This window comes from Phyllobates terribilis, unplaced genomic scaffold (assembly GCF_046119375.1).
Source record: "Phyllobates terribilis strain yellow unplaced genomic scaffold, ASM4611937v1 Scaffold_2__4_contigs__length_985480577, whole genome shotgun sequence".
In the NCBI taxonomy this organism is placed as follows: domain Eukaryota; kingdom Metazoa; phylum Chordata; class Amphibia; order Anura; family Dendrobatidae; genus Phyllobates; species Phyllobates terribilis.
In genome coordinates this window covers 974882762-974897684 of record NW_027362762.1, presented here as the reverse complement: position 1 = coordinate 974897684, position 14923 = coordinate 974882762, and the positions used below count along the sequence as shown (strand labels likewise).

The following is a 14923-nucleotide window of genomic DNA, read 5'->3' as shown; positions in this document are numbered from 1 at the left end:
TGGGGCAGCTCTGCTGTATCTGGCACATGGAGGAGCTCGGGTATGATGTGGGGTGGCTCTGCTGCATCTGGCACATGGAGGAGCTCGGGGATGATGTGGGGCGGCTCTGCTGTATCTGGCACATGGAGGAGCTCGGGGATGTTCTGGGGTGGCTCTGCTGCATCTGGATTATGAAGGAGCTCGGGGATGATGTGGGGCTGCTCTGCTGTATCTGGCACATGGAGGAGCTCGGGGATGATGTGGGGTGACTCTGCTGTATCTGGCACATGGAGGAGCTCGGGGATGTTCTTGGGCGGCTCTGCTGTATCTGGCTCATGGAGGAGCTCGGGGATTATCTGGGGCAGCTCTGCTGTATCTGGCACATGGAGGAGCTCGGGGATGATGTGGGGTGGCTCTGCTGCATCTGGCACATGAAGGAGCTCGGGGATGATGTGGGGTGGCTCTGCTGCATCTAGCACATGGAGGAGCTCGGGGATGATGTGGGGTGGCTCTGCTGTTTCTGGCACATGGAGGAGCTCGGGGATGTTCTGGGGCTCTGCTGTATCTGGCACATGGAGGAGCTCGGCGATGTTCTGGGGCTCTGCTGTATCTGGCACATGGAGGAGCTCGGCGATGTTCTGGGGCTCTGCTGTATCTGGCACATGGAGGAGCTCGGGGATGTTCTGGGGCGGCTCTGCTGCATCTGGCACATGGAGGAGCTCCGGGACGATGTGGGGCGGCTCTGCTGCATCTGGCACATGGAGGAGCTCGGGGATGATGTGGGGCGGCTCTGCTGCATCTGGCACATGGAGGAGCTCGGGGATGATGTGGGGTGGCTCTGCTGCATCTGGCACATGGAGGAGCTCGGGGATGATCTGGGGCTCTGTTGCATCTGGCACATGGAGCAGCTCGGGGATGATATGGGGCGGCTCTGCTGCATCTGGCACATGGAGGAGCTCGGGGATGATGTGGGGCGGCTCTGCTGCATCTGGCACATGGAGGAGCTCGGGGATGATGTGGGGCGGCTCTGCTGTATCTGGCACATGGTGGAGCTCGGGGATGATGTGGGGCGGCTCTGCTGTATCTGGCACATGGAGGAACTCGGGGATGTTCTGGGGCGGCTTTGCTGCATCTGGCACATGGAGGAGCTCGGGGATGATGTGGGGTGGCTCTGCTGCATCTGGCACATGGAGGAGCTCGGGGATGTTCTGGGGCGGTTCTGCTGCATCTGGCACATGGAGGAGCTCGGGGATGATGTGGGGCGGCTCTGCTGCATCTGGCACATGGAGGAGCTCGGGGATGATGTGGGGCGGCTCTGCTGTATCTGGCACATGGAGGAGCTCGGGGATGATGTGGGGCGGCTCTGCTGTATCTGGCACATGGAGGAGCTCGGGGATGATGTGGGGCGGCTCTGCTGTATCTGGCACATGGAGGAGCTCGGGGATGATGTGGGGTGGCTCTGCTGTATCTGGCACATGGAGGAACTCGGAGATGATGTGGGGTGGCTCTGCTGTATCTGGCACATGGAGGAGCTCGGGGATGATGTGGGGTGGCTCTGCTGTATCTGGCACATGGAGGAACTCGGGGATGATGTGGGGTGGCTCTGCTGCATCTGGCACGTGGAGGAGCTCGGGGATGATGTGGGGTGGCTCTGCTGTATCTGGCACGTGGAGGAGCTCGGGGATGATGTGGGGCGGCTCTGCTGTATCTGGCACATGGAGGAGCTCGGGGACGATGTGGGGTGGCTCTGCTGCATCTGGCACATGGAGGAGCTCGGGGATTATCTGGGGCTCTGTTGCATCTGGCACATGGAGGAGCTCGGGGATGATCTGGGGCTCTTGCATCTGGCACATGGAGGAGCTCGGGGATGATCTGGGGCTCTGTTGCATCTGGCACATGGAGGAGCTCGGGGATGATCTGGGGCTCTGCTGTATGTGGCACATGGTGGAGCTCGGGGATGATGTGGGGCGGCTCTGCTGCATCTGGCACATGGAGGAGCTCGGGGATGATGTGGGGTGGCTCTGCTGCATCTGGCACATGGAGGAGCTCGGGGATGATGTGGGGTGGCTCTCCTGTATCTGGCACATGGAGGAGCTGGGGGAGGATGTGGGGCGGCTCTGCTGCATCTGGCACATGGAGGAGCTGGGGGAGGATGTGGGGCGGCTCTGCTGTATCTGGCACATGGAGGAGCTCGGGGATGATGTGGTACGGCTCTGCTGCATCTGGCACATGGAGGAGCTCGGGGATTATCTGGGGCAGCTCTGCTGTATCTGGCACATGGAGGAGCTCGGGTATGATGTGGGGTGGCTCTGCTGCATCTGGCACATGGAGGAGCTCGGGGATGATGTGGGGCGGCTCTGCTGTATCTGGCACATGGAGGAGCTCGGGGATGTTCTGGGGTGGCTCTGCTGCATCTGGATTATGAAGGAGCTCGGGGATGATGTGGGGCTGCTCTGCTGTATCTGGCACATGGAGGAGCTCGGGGATGATGTGGGGTGACTCTGCTGTATCTGGCACATGGAGGAGCTCGGGGATGTTCTTGGGCGGCTCTGCTGTATCTGGCTCATGGAGGAGCTCGGGGATTATCTGGGGCAGCTCTGCTGTATCTGGCACATGGAGGAGCTCGGGGATGATGTGGGGTGGCTCTGCTGCATCTGGCACATGAAGGAGCTCGGGGATGATGTGGGGTGGCTCTGCTGCATCTAGCACATGGAGGAGCTCGGGGATGATGTGGGGTGGCTCTGCTGTTTCTGGCACATGGAGGAGCTCGGGGATGTTCTGGGGCTCTGCTGTATCTGGCACATGGAGGAGCTCGGCGATGTTCTGGGGCTCTGCTGTATCTGGCACATGGAGGAGCTCGGCGATGTTCTGGGGCTCTGCTGTATCTGGCACATGGAGGAGCTCGGGGATGTTCTGGGGCGGCTCTGCTGCATCTGGCACATGGAGGAGCTCCGGGACGATGTGGGGCGGCTCTGCTGCATCTGGCACATGGAGGAGCTCGGGGATGATGTGGGGCGGCTCTGCTGCATCTGGCACATGGAGGAGCTCGGGGATGATGTGGGGTGGCTCTGCTGCATCTGGCACATGGAGGAGCTCGGGGATGATCTGGGGCTCTGTTGCATCTGGCACATGGAGCAGCTCGGGGATGATATGGGGCGGCTCTGCTGCATCTGGCACATGGAGGAGCTCGGGGATGATGTGGGGCGGCTCTGCTGCATCTGGCACATGGAGGAGCTCGGGGATGATGTGGGGCGGCTCTGCTGTATCTGGCACATGGTGGAGCTCGGGGATGATGTGGGGCGGCTCTGCTGTATCTGGCACATGGAGGAACTCGGGGATGTTCTGGGGCGGCTTTGCTGCATCTGGCACATGGAGGAGCTCGGGGATGATGTGGGGTGGCTCTGCTGCATCTGGCACATGGAGGAGCTCGGGGATGTTCTGGGGCGGTTCTGCTGCATCTGGCACATGGAGGAGCTCGGGGATGATGTGGGGCGGCTCTGCTGCATCTGGCACATGGAGGAGCTCGGGGATGATGTGGGGCGGCTCTGCTGTATCTGGCACATGGAGGAGCTCGGGGATGATGTGGGGCGGCTCTGCTGTATCTGGCACATGGAGGAGCTCGGGGATGATGTGGGGCGGCTCTGCTGTATCTGGCACATGGAGGAGCTCGGGGATGATGTGGGGTGGCTCTGCTGTATCTGGCACATGGAGGAACTCGGAGATGATGTGGGGTGGCTCTGCTGTATCTGGCACATGGAGGAGCTCGGGGATGATGTGGGGTGGCTCTGCTGTATCTGGCACATGGAGGAACTCGGGGATGATGTGGGGTGGCTCTGCTGCATCTGGCACGTGGAGGAGCTCGGGGATGATGTGGGGTGGCTCTGCTGTATCTGGCACGTGGAGGAGCTCGGGGATGATGTGGGGCGGCTCTGCTGTATCTGGCACATGGAGGAGCTCGGGGACGATGTGGGGTGGCTCTGCTGTATCTGGCACATGGAGGAGCTCGGGGACGATGTGGGGTGGCTCTGCTGTATCTGGCACATGGAGGAGCTCGGGGACGATGTGGGGTGGCTCTCTTGCATCTGGCACATGGAGGAGCTCGGGGATGATCTGGGGCTCTGTTGCATCTGGCACATGGAGAAGCTCGGGGATGATGTGGGGCGGCTCTGCTGCATCTGGCACATGGAGGAGCTCGGGGATTATCTGGGGCTCTGTTGCATCTGGCACATGGAGGAGCTCGGGGATGATCTGGGGCTCTTGCATCTGGCACATGGAGGAGCTCGGGGATGATCTGGGGCTCTGTTGCATCTGGCACATGGAGGAGCTCGGGGATGATCTGGGGCTCTGCTGTATGTGGCACATGGTGGAGCTCGGGGATGATGTGGGGCGGCTCTGCTGCATCTGGCACATGGAGGAGCTCGGGGATGATGTGGGGCGGCTCTGCTGCATCTGGCACATGGAGGAGCTCGGGGATGATGTGGGGCGGCTCTGCTGCGTCTGGCACATGGAGGAGCTCGGGGATGATGTGGGGCGGCTCTGCTGCATCTGGCACATCGAGGAGCTCGGGGATGATGTGGGGCGGCTCTGCTGCATCTGGCACATGGAGGAGCTCGGGGATGATGTGGGGCGGCTCTACTGTATCTGGCACATGGAGGATCTCGGGGATGATGTGGGGCGGCTCTGCTGCATCTGGCACATGGAGGAGCTCGGGGATGATGTGGGGCGGCTCTGCTGTATCTGGCACATGGAGGAGCTCGCGGATGATGTGCGGTGGCTCTGCTACATCTGGCACATGGAGGAGCTCGGGGATGATGTGGGGCGGCTCTGCTGCATCTGGCACATGGAGGAGCTCGGGGATGATGTGGGGCGGCTCTGCTGCATCTGGCACATGGAGGAGCTCGGGGATGATGTGGGGCCGCTCTGCTGTATCTGGCACATGGAGGAGCTCGAGGATGATGTGGGGCGGCCCTTCTGCATCTGGCACATGGAGGAGCTCGGGGATGATGTGGGGTGGCTCTGCTGTATCTGGCACATGGAGGAGCTCGGGGATGATGTGAGGTGGCTCTGCTGTATCTGGCACATGGAGGAGCTCGGGGATGATGTGGGGCGGCTCTGCTGCATCTGGCATTTGGAGGAGCTCGGGGACGATGTGGGACGGCTCTGCTGTATCTGGCACATGGAGGAGCTCGGGGATGTTCTGGGGCTCTGCTGTATCTGGCACATGGAGGAGCTCGGGGATGATGTGGGGTGGCTCTGCTGTATCTGGCACATGGAGGAGCTCGGGGATGATGTGGGGCGGCTCTGCTGCATCTGGCACATGGAGGAGCTCGGGGATGATGTGGGGCGGCTCTGCTGCATCTGGCACATGGAGGAGCTCGGGGATGATGTGGGGCGGCTCTGCTGCATCTGGCACATGAAGGAGCTCGGGGATGATGTGGGGTGGCTCTGCTGCATCTGGCACATGGAGGAGCTCGGGGATGATGTGGGGCGTCTCTGCTGTTTCTGGCACATGGAGGAGCTCGGGGATGTTCTGGGGCTCTGCTGTATCTGGCACATGGAGGAGCTCGGCGATGTTCTGGGGCGGCTCTGCTGCATCTGGAACATGGAGGATCTCGGGGATGTTCTGGGGCGGCTCTGCTGCATCTGGCACATGGAGGAGCTCCGGGACGATGTGGGGCGGCTCTGCTGCATCTGGCACATGGAGGAGCTCGGGGATGATGTGGGGCGGCTCTGCTGCATCTGGCACATGGAGATGCTCGGGGATGTTCTGGGGCGGCTCTGCTGTATCTGGCACATGGAGGAGCTCGGGGATGATGTGGGGTGGCTCTGCTGCATCTGGCACATGGAGGAGCTCGGGGATGATCTGGGGCTCTGTTGCATCTGGCACATGGAGGAGCTCGGGGATGATGTGGGGCGGCTCTGCTGTATCTGGCACATGGTGGAGCTCGGGGATGATGTGGGGTGGCTCTGCTGCATCTGGCACATGGAGGAGCTCGGGGATGATGTGGGGTGGCTCTGCTGCATCTGGCACATGGAGGAGCTCGGGGATGTTCTGGGGCGGTTCTGCTGCATCTGGCACATGGAGGAGCTCGGGGATGATGTGGGGCGGCTCTGCTGTATCTGGCACATGGAGGAGCTCGGGGATGATGTGGGGCGGCTCTGCTGTATCTGGCACATGGAGGAGCTCGGGGATGATGTGGGGCGGCTCTGCTGTATCTGGCACATGGAGGAGCTCGGGGATGATGTGGGGCGGCTCTGCTGTATCTGGCACATGAAGGAGCTCGGGGATGATGTGGGGCGGCTCTGCTGTATCTGGCACATGGAGGAGCTCGGGGATGATGTGGGGCGGCTCTGCTGCATCTGGCACATGGAGGAGCTCGGGGATGATGTGGGGCGGCTCTGCTGTATCTGGCACATGGAGGAGCTCGGGGATGATGTGGGGCGGCTCTGCTATATCTGGCACATGGAGGAGCTCGGGGATGATGTGGGGCGGCTCTGCTATATCTGGCACATGGAGGAGCTCGGGGATGATGTGGGGTGGCTCTGCTGCATCTGGCACATGGAGGAGCTCGGGGATGATGTGGGGTGGCTCTGCTGCATCTGGCACATGGAGGAGCTCGGGGATGATGTGGGGCGGCTCTGCTGCATCTGGCACATGGAGGAGCTCGGGGATTTTGTGGGGCGGCCCTTCTGCATCTGGCACATGGAGGAGCTCGGGGATGATGTGGGGTGGCTCTGCTGTATCTGGCACATGGAGGAGCTCGGGGATGATCTGGGGCTCTGCTGTATCTGGCACATGGAGGAGCTCGGGGATGATGTGGGGCGGCTCTGCTGTATCTGGCACATGGAGGAGCTCGGGGATGATGTGGGGTGGCTCTGCTGTATCTGGCACATGGAGGAGCTCGGGGATGATGTGGGGTGGCTCTGCTGCATCTGGCACATGGAGGAGCTCTGGGATGATGTGGGGTGGCTCTGCTGCATCTGGCACATGGAGGAGCTCTGGGATGATGTGGGGCGGCTCTGCTGTATCTGGCACATGGAGGAGCTCGGGAATGTTCTGGGGTGGCTCTGCTGCATCTGGATTATGAAGGAGCTCGGGGATGATGTGGGGCTGCTCTGCTGTATCTGGCACATGGAGGAGCTCGGGGATGTTCTTGGGCGGCTCTGCTGTATCTGGCACATGGAGGAGCTCGGGGATGTTCTGGGGCGGCTCTGCTGTATCTGGCACATGGAGGAGCTTGGGGATGTTCTGGGGCGGCTCTGCTGTATCTGGCACATGGAGGAGCTTGGGGATGTTCTGGGGCGGCTCTGCTGTATCTAGCACATGGAGGAGCTCGGGGATGTTCTGGGACGGCTCTGCTGCATCTGGCACATGGAGGAGCTCGGGGATGTTCTGGGGCGGCTCTGCTGCGTCTGGCACATGGAGGAGCTCGGGGATGTTCTGGGGCGGCTCTGCTGTATCTGGCACATGGAGGAGCTCGGGGATGTTCTGGTACAGCTCTGCTGCATCTAGCACATGGAGGAGCTCGGGGATGTTCTGGGACGGCTCTGCTGCATCTAGCACATGGAGGAGCTCGGGGATGATGTGGGGTGGCTCTGCTGCATCTGGCACATGGAGGAGCTCGGGGATGATGTGGGGTGGCTCTCCTGTATCTGGCACATGGAGGAGCTGGGGGAGGATGTGGGGCGGCTCTGCTGCATCTGGCACATGGAGGAGCTGGGGGAGGATGTGGGGCGGCTCTGCTGCATCTGGCACATGGAGGAGCTGGGGGAGGATGTGGGGCGGCTCTGCTGCATCTGGCACATGGAGGAGCTCGGGGATGATGTGGGGTGGCTCTGCTGTATCTGGCACATGGAGGAGCTCGGGGATGATGTGGTACGGCTCTGCTGCATCTGGCACATGGAGGAGCTCGGGGATTATCTGGGGCAGCTCTGCTGTATCTGGCACATGGAGGAGCTCGGGGATGATGTGGGGTGGCTCTGCTGCATCTGGCACATGGAGGAGCTCGGGGATGATGTGGGGCGGCTCTGCTGTATCTGGCACATGGAGGAGCTCGGGGATGTTCTGGGGTGGCTCTGCTGCATCTGGATTATGAAGGAGCTCGGGGATGATGTGGGGCTGCTCTGCTGTATCTGGCACATGGAGGAGCTCGGGGATGATGTGGGGTGACTCTGCTGTATCTGGCACATGGAGGAGCTCGGGGATGTTCTTGGGCGGCTCTGCTGTATCTGGCACATGGAGGAGCTCGGGGATTATCTGGGGCAGCTCTGCTGTATCTGGCACATGGAGGAGCTCGGGGATGATGTGGGGTGGCTCTGCTGCATCTGGCACATGGAGGAGCTCGGGGATGATGTGGGGTGGCTCTGCTGCATCTGGCACATGGAGGAGCTCGGGGATGATGTGGGGCGGCTCTGCTGTATCTGGCACATGGAGGAGCTCGGGGATGTTCTGGGGTGGCTCTGCTGCATCTGGATTATGAAGGAGCTCGGGGATGATGTGGGGCGGCTCTGCTGTATCTGGCACATGGAGGAGCTCGGGGATGATGTGGGGTGACTCTGCTGTATCTGGCACATAGAGGAGCTCGGGGATGTTCTTGGGCGGCTCTGCTGTATCTGGCACATGGAGGAGCTCGGGGATGTTCTGGGGCGGCTCTGCTGTATCTGGCACATGGAGGAGCTTGGGGATGTTCTGGGGCGGCCCTGCTGTATCTGGCACATGGAGGAGCTTGGGGATGTTCTGGGGCGGCTCTGCTGTATCTAGCACATGGAGGAGCTCGGGGATGTTCTGGGACGGCTCTGCTGCATCTAGCACATGGAGGAGCTCGGGGATGTTCTGGGGCGGCTCTGCTGCGTCTGGCACATGGAGGAGCTCGGGGATTTTCTGGGGCGGCTCTGCTGTATCTGGCACATGGAGGAGCTCGGGGATGTTCTGTTACAGCTCTGCTGCATCTGGCACATAGAGGAGCTCGGGGATTTTCTGGGACGGCTCTGCTGCATCTACCACATGGAGAAGCTCGGGGATGTTCTGGGACGGCTCTGCTGCATCTAGCACATGGAGGAGCTCGGGGATGTTCTGGGGCGGCTCTGCTGCATCTAGCACATGGAGGAGCTCGGGGATGTTCTGGGGCGGCTCTGCTGCATCTGGCACATGGAGGAGCTCGGGGATGTTCTGGGGCAGCTCTGCTGTATCTGGCACATGGAGGAGCTCGGGGATGTTCTGGGGTGGCTCTGCTGTATCTGGCACATGGAGGAGCTCGGGGATGATGTGGGGCGGCTCTGCTGTATCTAGCACATGGAGGAGCTCGGGGAGGATGTGGGGTGGCTCTGCTGCATCTGGCACATGGAGGAGCTCGGGGATGTTCTGGGGCGGCTCTGCTGTATCTGGCACATGGAGGAGCTCGGGGATGTTCTGGGGCGGCTCTGCTGTATCTGGCACATGGAGCTCGGGGATGTTCTGGGGCGGCTCTGCTGTATCTGGCACATGGAGTAGCTCGGGGATGATGTGGGGCGGCTCTGCTGTATCTAGCACATGGAGGAGCTCGGGGATGATGTGGGGTGGCTCTGCTGCATCTGGCACATGGAGGAGCTCGGGGATGTTCTGGGGCGGCTCTGCTGTATCTGGCACATGGAAGAGCTCGGGGATGATGTGGGGCGGCTCTGCTGCATCTAGCACATGGAGGAACTCTGGATGTTCTGGGGTGGCTCTGCTGAATCTGGCACATGGAGGAGCTCGGGGATGTTCTGGGGCAGCTCTGCTGCATCTGGCACATGGAGGAGCTCGGGGATGATGTGGGGCGGCTCTGCTGCATCTGGCACATGGAGGAGCTCGGGGATGATGTGGGGTGGCTCTGCTGCATCTGGCACATGGAGGAGCTCGGGGATGATGTGGGGTGGCTCTGCTGTATCTGGCACATGGAGGAGTTCGGGGATGTTCTGGGGTGGCTCTGCTGCATCTGGCACATGGAGGAGCTCGGGGATGATGTTGGGCGGCTCTGCTGTATCTGGCACATGGAGGAGCTCGGGGATGATGTGGGACCGCTCGGCTGCGTCTGGAACATGGAGGAGCTTGGGGATGATGTGGGGCGGCTCTTCTGCATCTGGCACATTTAGGAGCTCGGGGATGATGTGGGGTGGCTCTGCTGCATCTGGCACATGGAGGAACTCGGGATGTTCTGGGGCGGCTCTGCTGCGTCTGGCACATGGAGGAGCTCGGGGATGTTCTGGGGCGGCTCTGCTGCATCTGGCACATGGAGGAGCTCGGGGATGATGTGGGGCGGCTCTGCTGTATCTGGCACATGGAGGAGCTCGGGGATGATATGGGGCGGCTCTGCTGCATCTGGCACATGGAGGAGCTCGGGGATGTTCTGGGGCTCTGCTGCATCTGACACATGGAGGAGCTCGGGGATGATGTGGGGCGGCTCTGCTGCATCTGGCACATGGAGGAGCTCGGGGATGTTCTGGGGCTCTGCTGCATCTGACACATGGAGGAGCTCGGGGATGTTCTGGGGCGGCTCTGCTTCATCTGGCTCAGGGGTCCAGAATCTGTGCAGGGTGCAATGAAATCTCAAGGCTATCCAGGCATTCTGGAGCAATGTGCTGCCAGTGTCAGAAATCTTGGTCTAAGCGATAGGTCATGGCTCCTCCAACAGGATAATGACCCAATCACACTGAACATCCAGGAACGGCTGAGAGCAAAGCATCGGACTCTTCTGAAGAGTCTTCTATGACCCTGATTTATATCCTAAAGAACTCTGTGGACGGAGCCGAGATCTGCAGCTTGGAGAAGACTCCTCCTCACCTGAGACAAAAAGAGCCATCTGCTCACGAGGAGCCGCCACAGTACCTGTGGACGGGGGCAGAAGTTTCTCTGAGAGGCACAGAAATCCTCTGTGGGCAGTGAGCGTCTCTCACAAGGTCGTGCAACAAATATTAAGTTACAGGAACCATCATTTGTGTCCGGGTGTGGCCAGAAATGTCTGGAGCAGTTGGGTCTGGGCCAGGTCAGTAAGGGCAGTAGGGTCCGGGCTGGAGGAGCAGGGTCAGTTGGGTATGGGCCAGTAGGGTCCAGGCTGGAGCAGTTGGGACCGGGCGGGGGCAGTAGGGGCAGTAGTGTCCGGGGCAGTAAGGTCCAGGCTAGAGGAGCAGGGTGAGTTGGGTCCGGGCCGTGCCAGTAGGGTCCAGGCTGGAGCAGCTGGGTCAGTTGGGTCCGGACTGGGTCAACAGGGGCAGTAATGTCCTGGGCTGTAGGGTCCGGGCTGGGTGAGCAGGGGTAGTAGTGTCCGGGGCAATAGGGTCCAGGCTGGAGCAGCAGGGTCAGTTGGGTACGAGCCGGGTCAGCAGGGGCAGTAGTGTCCAGTTTGGAGCAGCAGTGTCAGTTGGGTCTGGGCCGGGTCAGCAGGGGCAGTAGGGTCCAGGCTGGAGCAGCAGGGTCAGTTGGGTACGAGCCGGGTCAGCAGGGGCAGTAGTGTCCATGTTGGAGCAGCAGTGTCAGTTGGGTCTGGGCCGGGTCAGCAGGGGCAGTAGGGTCCAGGCTGGAGCAGCAGGGTCAGTTGGGTAAGAGCCGGGTCAGCAGGGGCAGTAGGGTCCAGGCTGGAGCAGCTGGGTCAGTTGGGTCCGGACTGGGTCAACAGGGGCAGTAATGTCCTGGGCAGTAGTGTCCGTGGCAGTAGGGGCCGGGCTGGGTCAGCAGGGGCAGTAGGGTCCAGGCTGGAGCGGCTTGTTCAGTTGGGTCCGGGCTGGGTGAGCAGGGGCAGTAGCGTCCCTGCTGGAGCAGCAGGGTCAGTTGGGTACGAGCAGGGGCAGTAGTGTCCGGGGCAATAGGTTCCAGGCTGGAGCAGCAGCGTCAGTTGGGTACGAGCTGGGTCAGCAGGGGTTGTAGGGTCCAGGCTGGAGCAGCAGGGTCAGTTGGGTATGAGCCGGGTCAGCAGGGGCAGTAGGGTCCAGGCTGGAGCAGCAGGGTCAGTTGGGTACGAGCCGGGTCAGCAGGGGCAGTAGGGTCCAGGCTGGAGCAGCAGGGTCAGTTGGGTATGAGCAGGGGCAGTAGGGTCCTGGCTGGAGCAGCAGGGTCAGTAGGGTCCGGACCGTGTGAGCAGGGTCAGTAGGGTCTGAGGCAGTAGGGTCCAGGCTGGAGCAGCAAGGTCAGTTGGGTACGAGCCGGGTCAGCAGGGGCAGTAGTGTCCGGGGCAGTAGGGTCCAGGCTGGAGCAGCAGGGGCAGTAGTGTCCGGGGCAGTAGGGTCCAGGCTGGAGCAGCAGGGTCAGTTGGGTATGAGCAGGGGCAGTAGGGTCCTGGCTGGAGCAGCAGGGTCAGTTTGGTACGGGCCGGGGCAGCAGGGTCAGTAGGGTCTGAGGCAGTAGGGTCCAGGCTGGAGCAGCAGGGTCAGTTGGGTACGAGCAGGGTCAGCAGGGGCAGTAGTGTCCTGGGCAGTAGGGTCCAGGCTGGAGCAGCAGGGTCAGTTGGGTCTGGGGCAGCAGGGGCAGTTGAGTCCAGGCTGGAGCAGCCGGGTCAATTGGGTACGGGCCGGGGCAGCAGGGTCAGTTGGGTATGAGCTGGGTCAGCAGGGGTTGTAGGGTCCAGGCTAGAGCAGCAGGGTCAGTTGGGTACGAGCCGGGTCAGCAGGGGCAGTAGTGTCCGGGGCAGTAGGGTCCAGGCTGGAGCAGCAGGGTCAGTTGGGTATGAGCAGGGGCAGTAGAGTCCAGGCTGGAGCAGCAGGGTCAGTTGGGTATGAGCAGGGGCAGTTGGGTCCAGGCTGGAGCAGCAGGGTCAGTTGGGTATGAGCAGGGGTAGTTGGGTCCAGGCTGGAGCAGCAGGGTCAGTTGGGTATGAGCAGGGGTAGTTGGGTATGAGCAGGGGCAGTTGGGTCCAGGCTGGAGCAGCAGGGTCAGTTGGGTATGAGCAGGGGCAGTTGGGTCCAGGCTGGAGCAGCAGGGTCAGTTGGGTATGAGCAGGGGCAGTAGAGTCCAGGCAGAGGCAGTAGGGTCAGTTGGGTATGAGCAGGGGCAGTAGAGTCCAGGCCGGGGCAGTAGGGTCCGGACCGGGTGAGCAGGGGCAGTAGTCACAAGCAATAAAGCACAGTCTGCTCCTCATTGCTGATGTCCGGATGCCACACAGATTATTACTACACCCGGAGTCCGGTTATTTCAGTGACCAGTGTGGGGGTTTTCTTACTTTACCAGAAGGGACAATAATTGTGTCCTCACCGGTATTGATCAGCCATCTTATTAACCCTTTCCTCCTGGGTATTGATCACTTATCTTATTAACCTTTTCCTCCCCAGGTACCTGTATCTGCTCTTCTCCAGTGACGACCTTCTACCATTAGACAATTGGGTGTTTAACACGGAGGCGCACCCGTTACCGGTCATCCGCACGGCCAACAGCACACTGCCTGGAAACCACGTGGCGCGATAGGACCATTATGCTGGGACCACTTCTTCAGACTTGCAGGCATATAGGGGGCTATTCCTGGAGACCCCCTCTTACAGGACTGGGGCGACACATTGTTCCCAGGCACAATTCCATTTTCTGTCATTTTCCTTTCTCTGTTGCCTCCGTCGGCTGCCGGCGACAGAACAGCGCGGTGGAAGGAGGCGATCACTGACCAAACTGCTCTGCTTGACCAGGCTGCTACTGCGGGGGATTACTACGGGGCCAAAATCCAGGGCTGGGGCTTTTATGAGGGGAAATAGGGGGTCCGGACAGAGTTTCAGGACAAGACTTTTACCTGCACTTTGCGGCAGATTTGCACTGTCTGGTTTCTATCCTGCGCCATTGCCAAAGTTTACATCTATCCCAGCGACTGTGGAGAAGAGCAGGCCGCAGCGCCCCCCACTGGAGGGGACTGGAACGACTTCAGAAAACCAAGGAAGGGTCTTCATGTGAGCGCCAGCCATCAGTGACATTAGCAGGGGATCTGTGTGAAGCCGTCCCCTCCTCCGACACCGCACCCCGACACCTTCCCAACACCTCTTTTATTTTCACTTTTTGGGGGTTTTAGCGGCATGAGCAACACAATAAGCAGGAGATTAAAGACATTGTATATACACGGCATCGGGGCTCCTTCCTGCGGCTGGGGGGCACTGCTTACCGGGAGGGGGGGGAAACCACGTATCTCACTGCAAAAAGGAGACCGGAATAGATGCTCTTGCGTCAATTGCAGTTGTGGAGGCCGAAATATCCCCCCGTGACCAGCAGTTCGGGGGGGGGGTGAGGGGTGTGTATACTTTTACAATATTCTTTTTTGTGTTCGCAGCTCCTCCGCCAACCACTGTGTCTCTCTGCTTAGACCCTAAAAACAAATCTAGAGGGGTCTGCAGTCTTGTGCCGCCCCTGCTCGTCGTAGATGCGGGGTCAGACTACGCCGGGTTTGTTTGTAGTCTGTTGCCATGGAGATGCAACACTGGCAAAAAAAAAAAACAATTTTTTTTAAATAAAGACTATTTACGTTTTTGCTTTTTTTTTTTTTTTCTTGGGACATTAATAATATCTGTTGTAAAAGTATACACACCCGATAAATCAGCCTCCCCTCCCTCGCGGCCATCTTCCCATCCTGGTCATGTGCTGGATGCACAGGTGCACGGCTCGTCACTGTCCAGGCCCTGGCGCTCCTCCATGTAATGAGCCGCACTACGATACGGGTGAAGCCGGCGTGATAACGGGCAGGCGCGTCCATCAGACGGAGCGGAGCACGCGGGGAGCATGGAGAAGCCAGCCCCATTCATTATTGCTTTGGTGCCTTTTTCTGTTATTTGCTCTTTTTATGTTTTGGGCCTCCTCCATCTTTCCCGTTTCTCCTCCTTTTTTTATGTATTCTGCTGTTTTTGTTGTTGTTTTTTTTTGTATTTGCTGCTGTTCCCGGGATTGGAGGTTTCCAGATATTTGCATCTGATATATCATCATTTGTGACTTTTTTTTTGGAAAACTTGCACATTTTGTCACAAATGTCTT

The 14923-nt window shown here is 60.2% G+C and overlaps 1 protein-coding gene across 1 annotated transcript in view; it reads left to right on the top strand.

Annotated features, from left to right (window-relative positions):
* MAN1A2 (mannosidase alpha class 1A member 2) overlaps positions 1 to 14024 on the top strand; it is a 71384-nt gene extending 57360 nt beyond the window's left edge. The window contains exon 13 of the mRNA XM_073668738.1: positions 13255 to 14024. Within this exon, the coding sequence (XP_073524839.1) occupies positions 13255 to 13387 (133 nt within the window). The 3' untranslated portion in view covers positions 13388 to 14024. The remainder of the gene's footprint in view (positions 1 to 13254) is intronic.
* Positions 14025 to 14923: the final 899 nt, after the last annotated feature.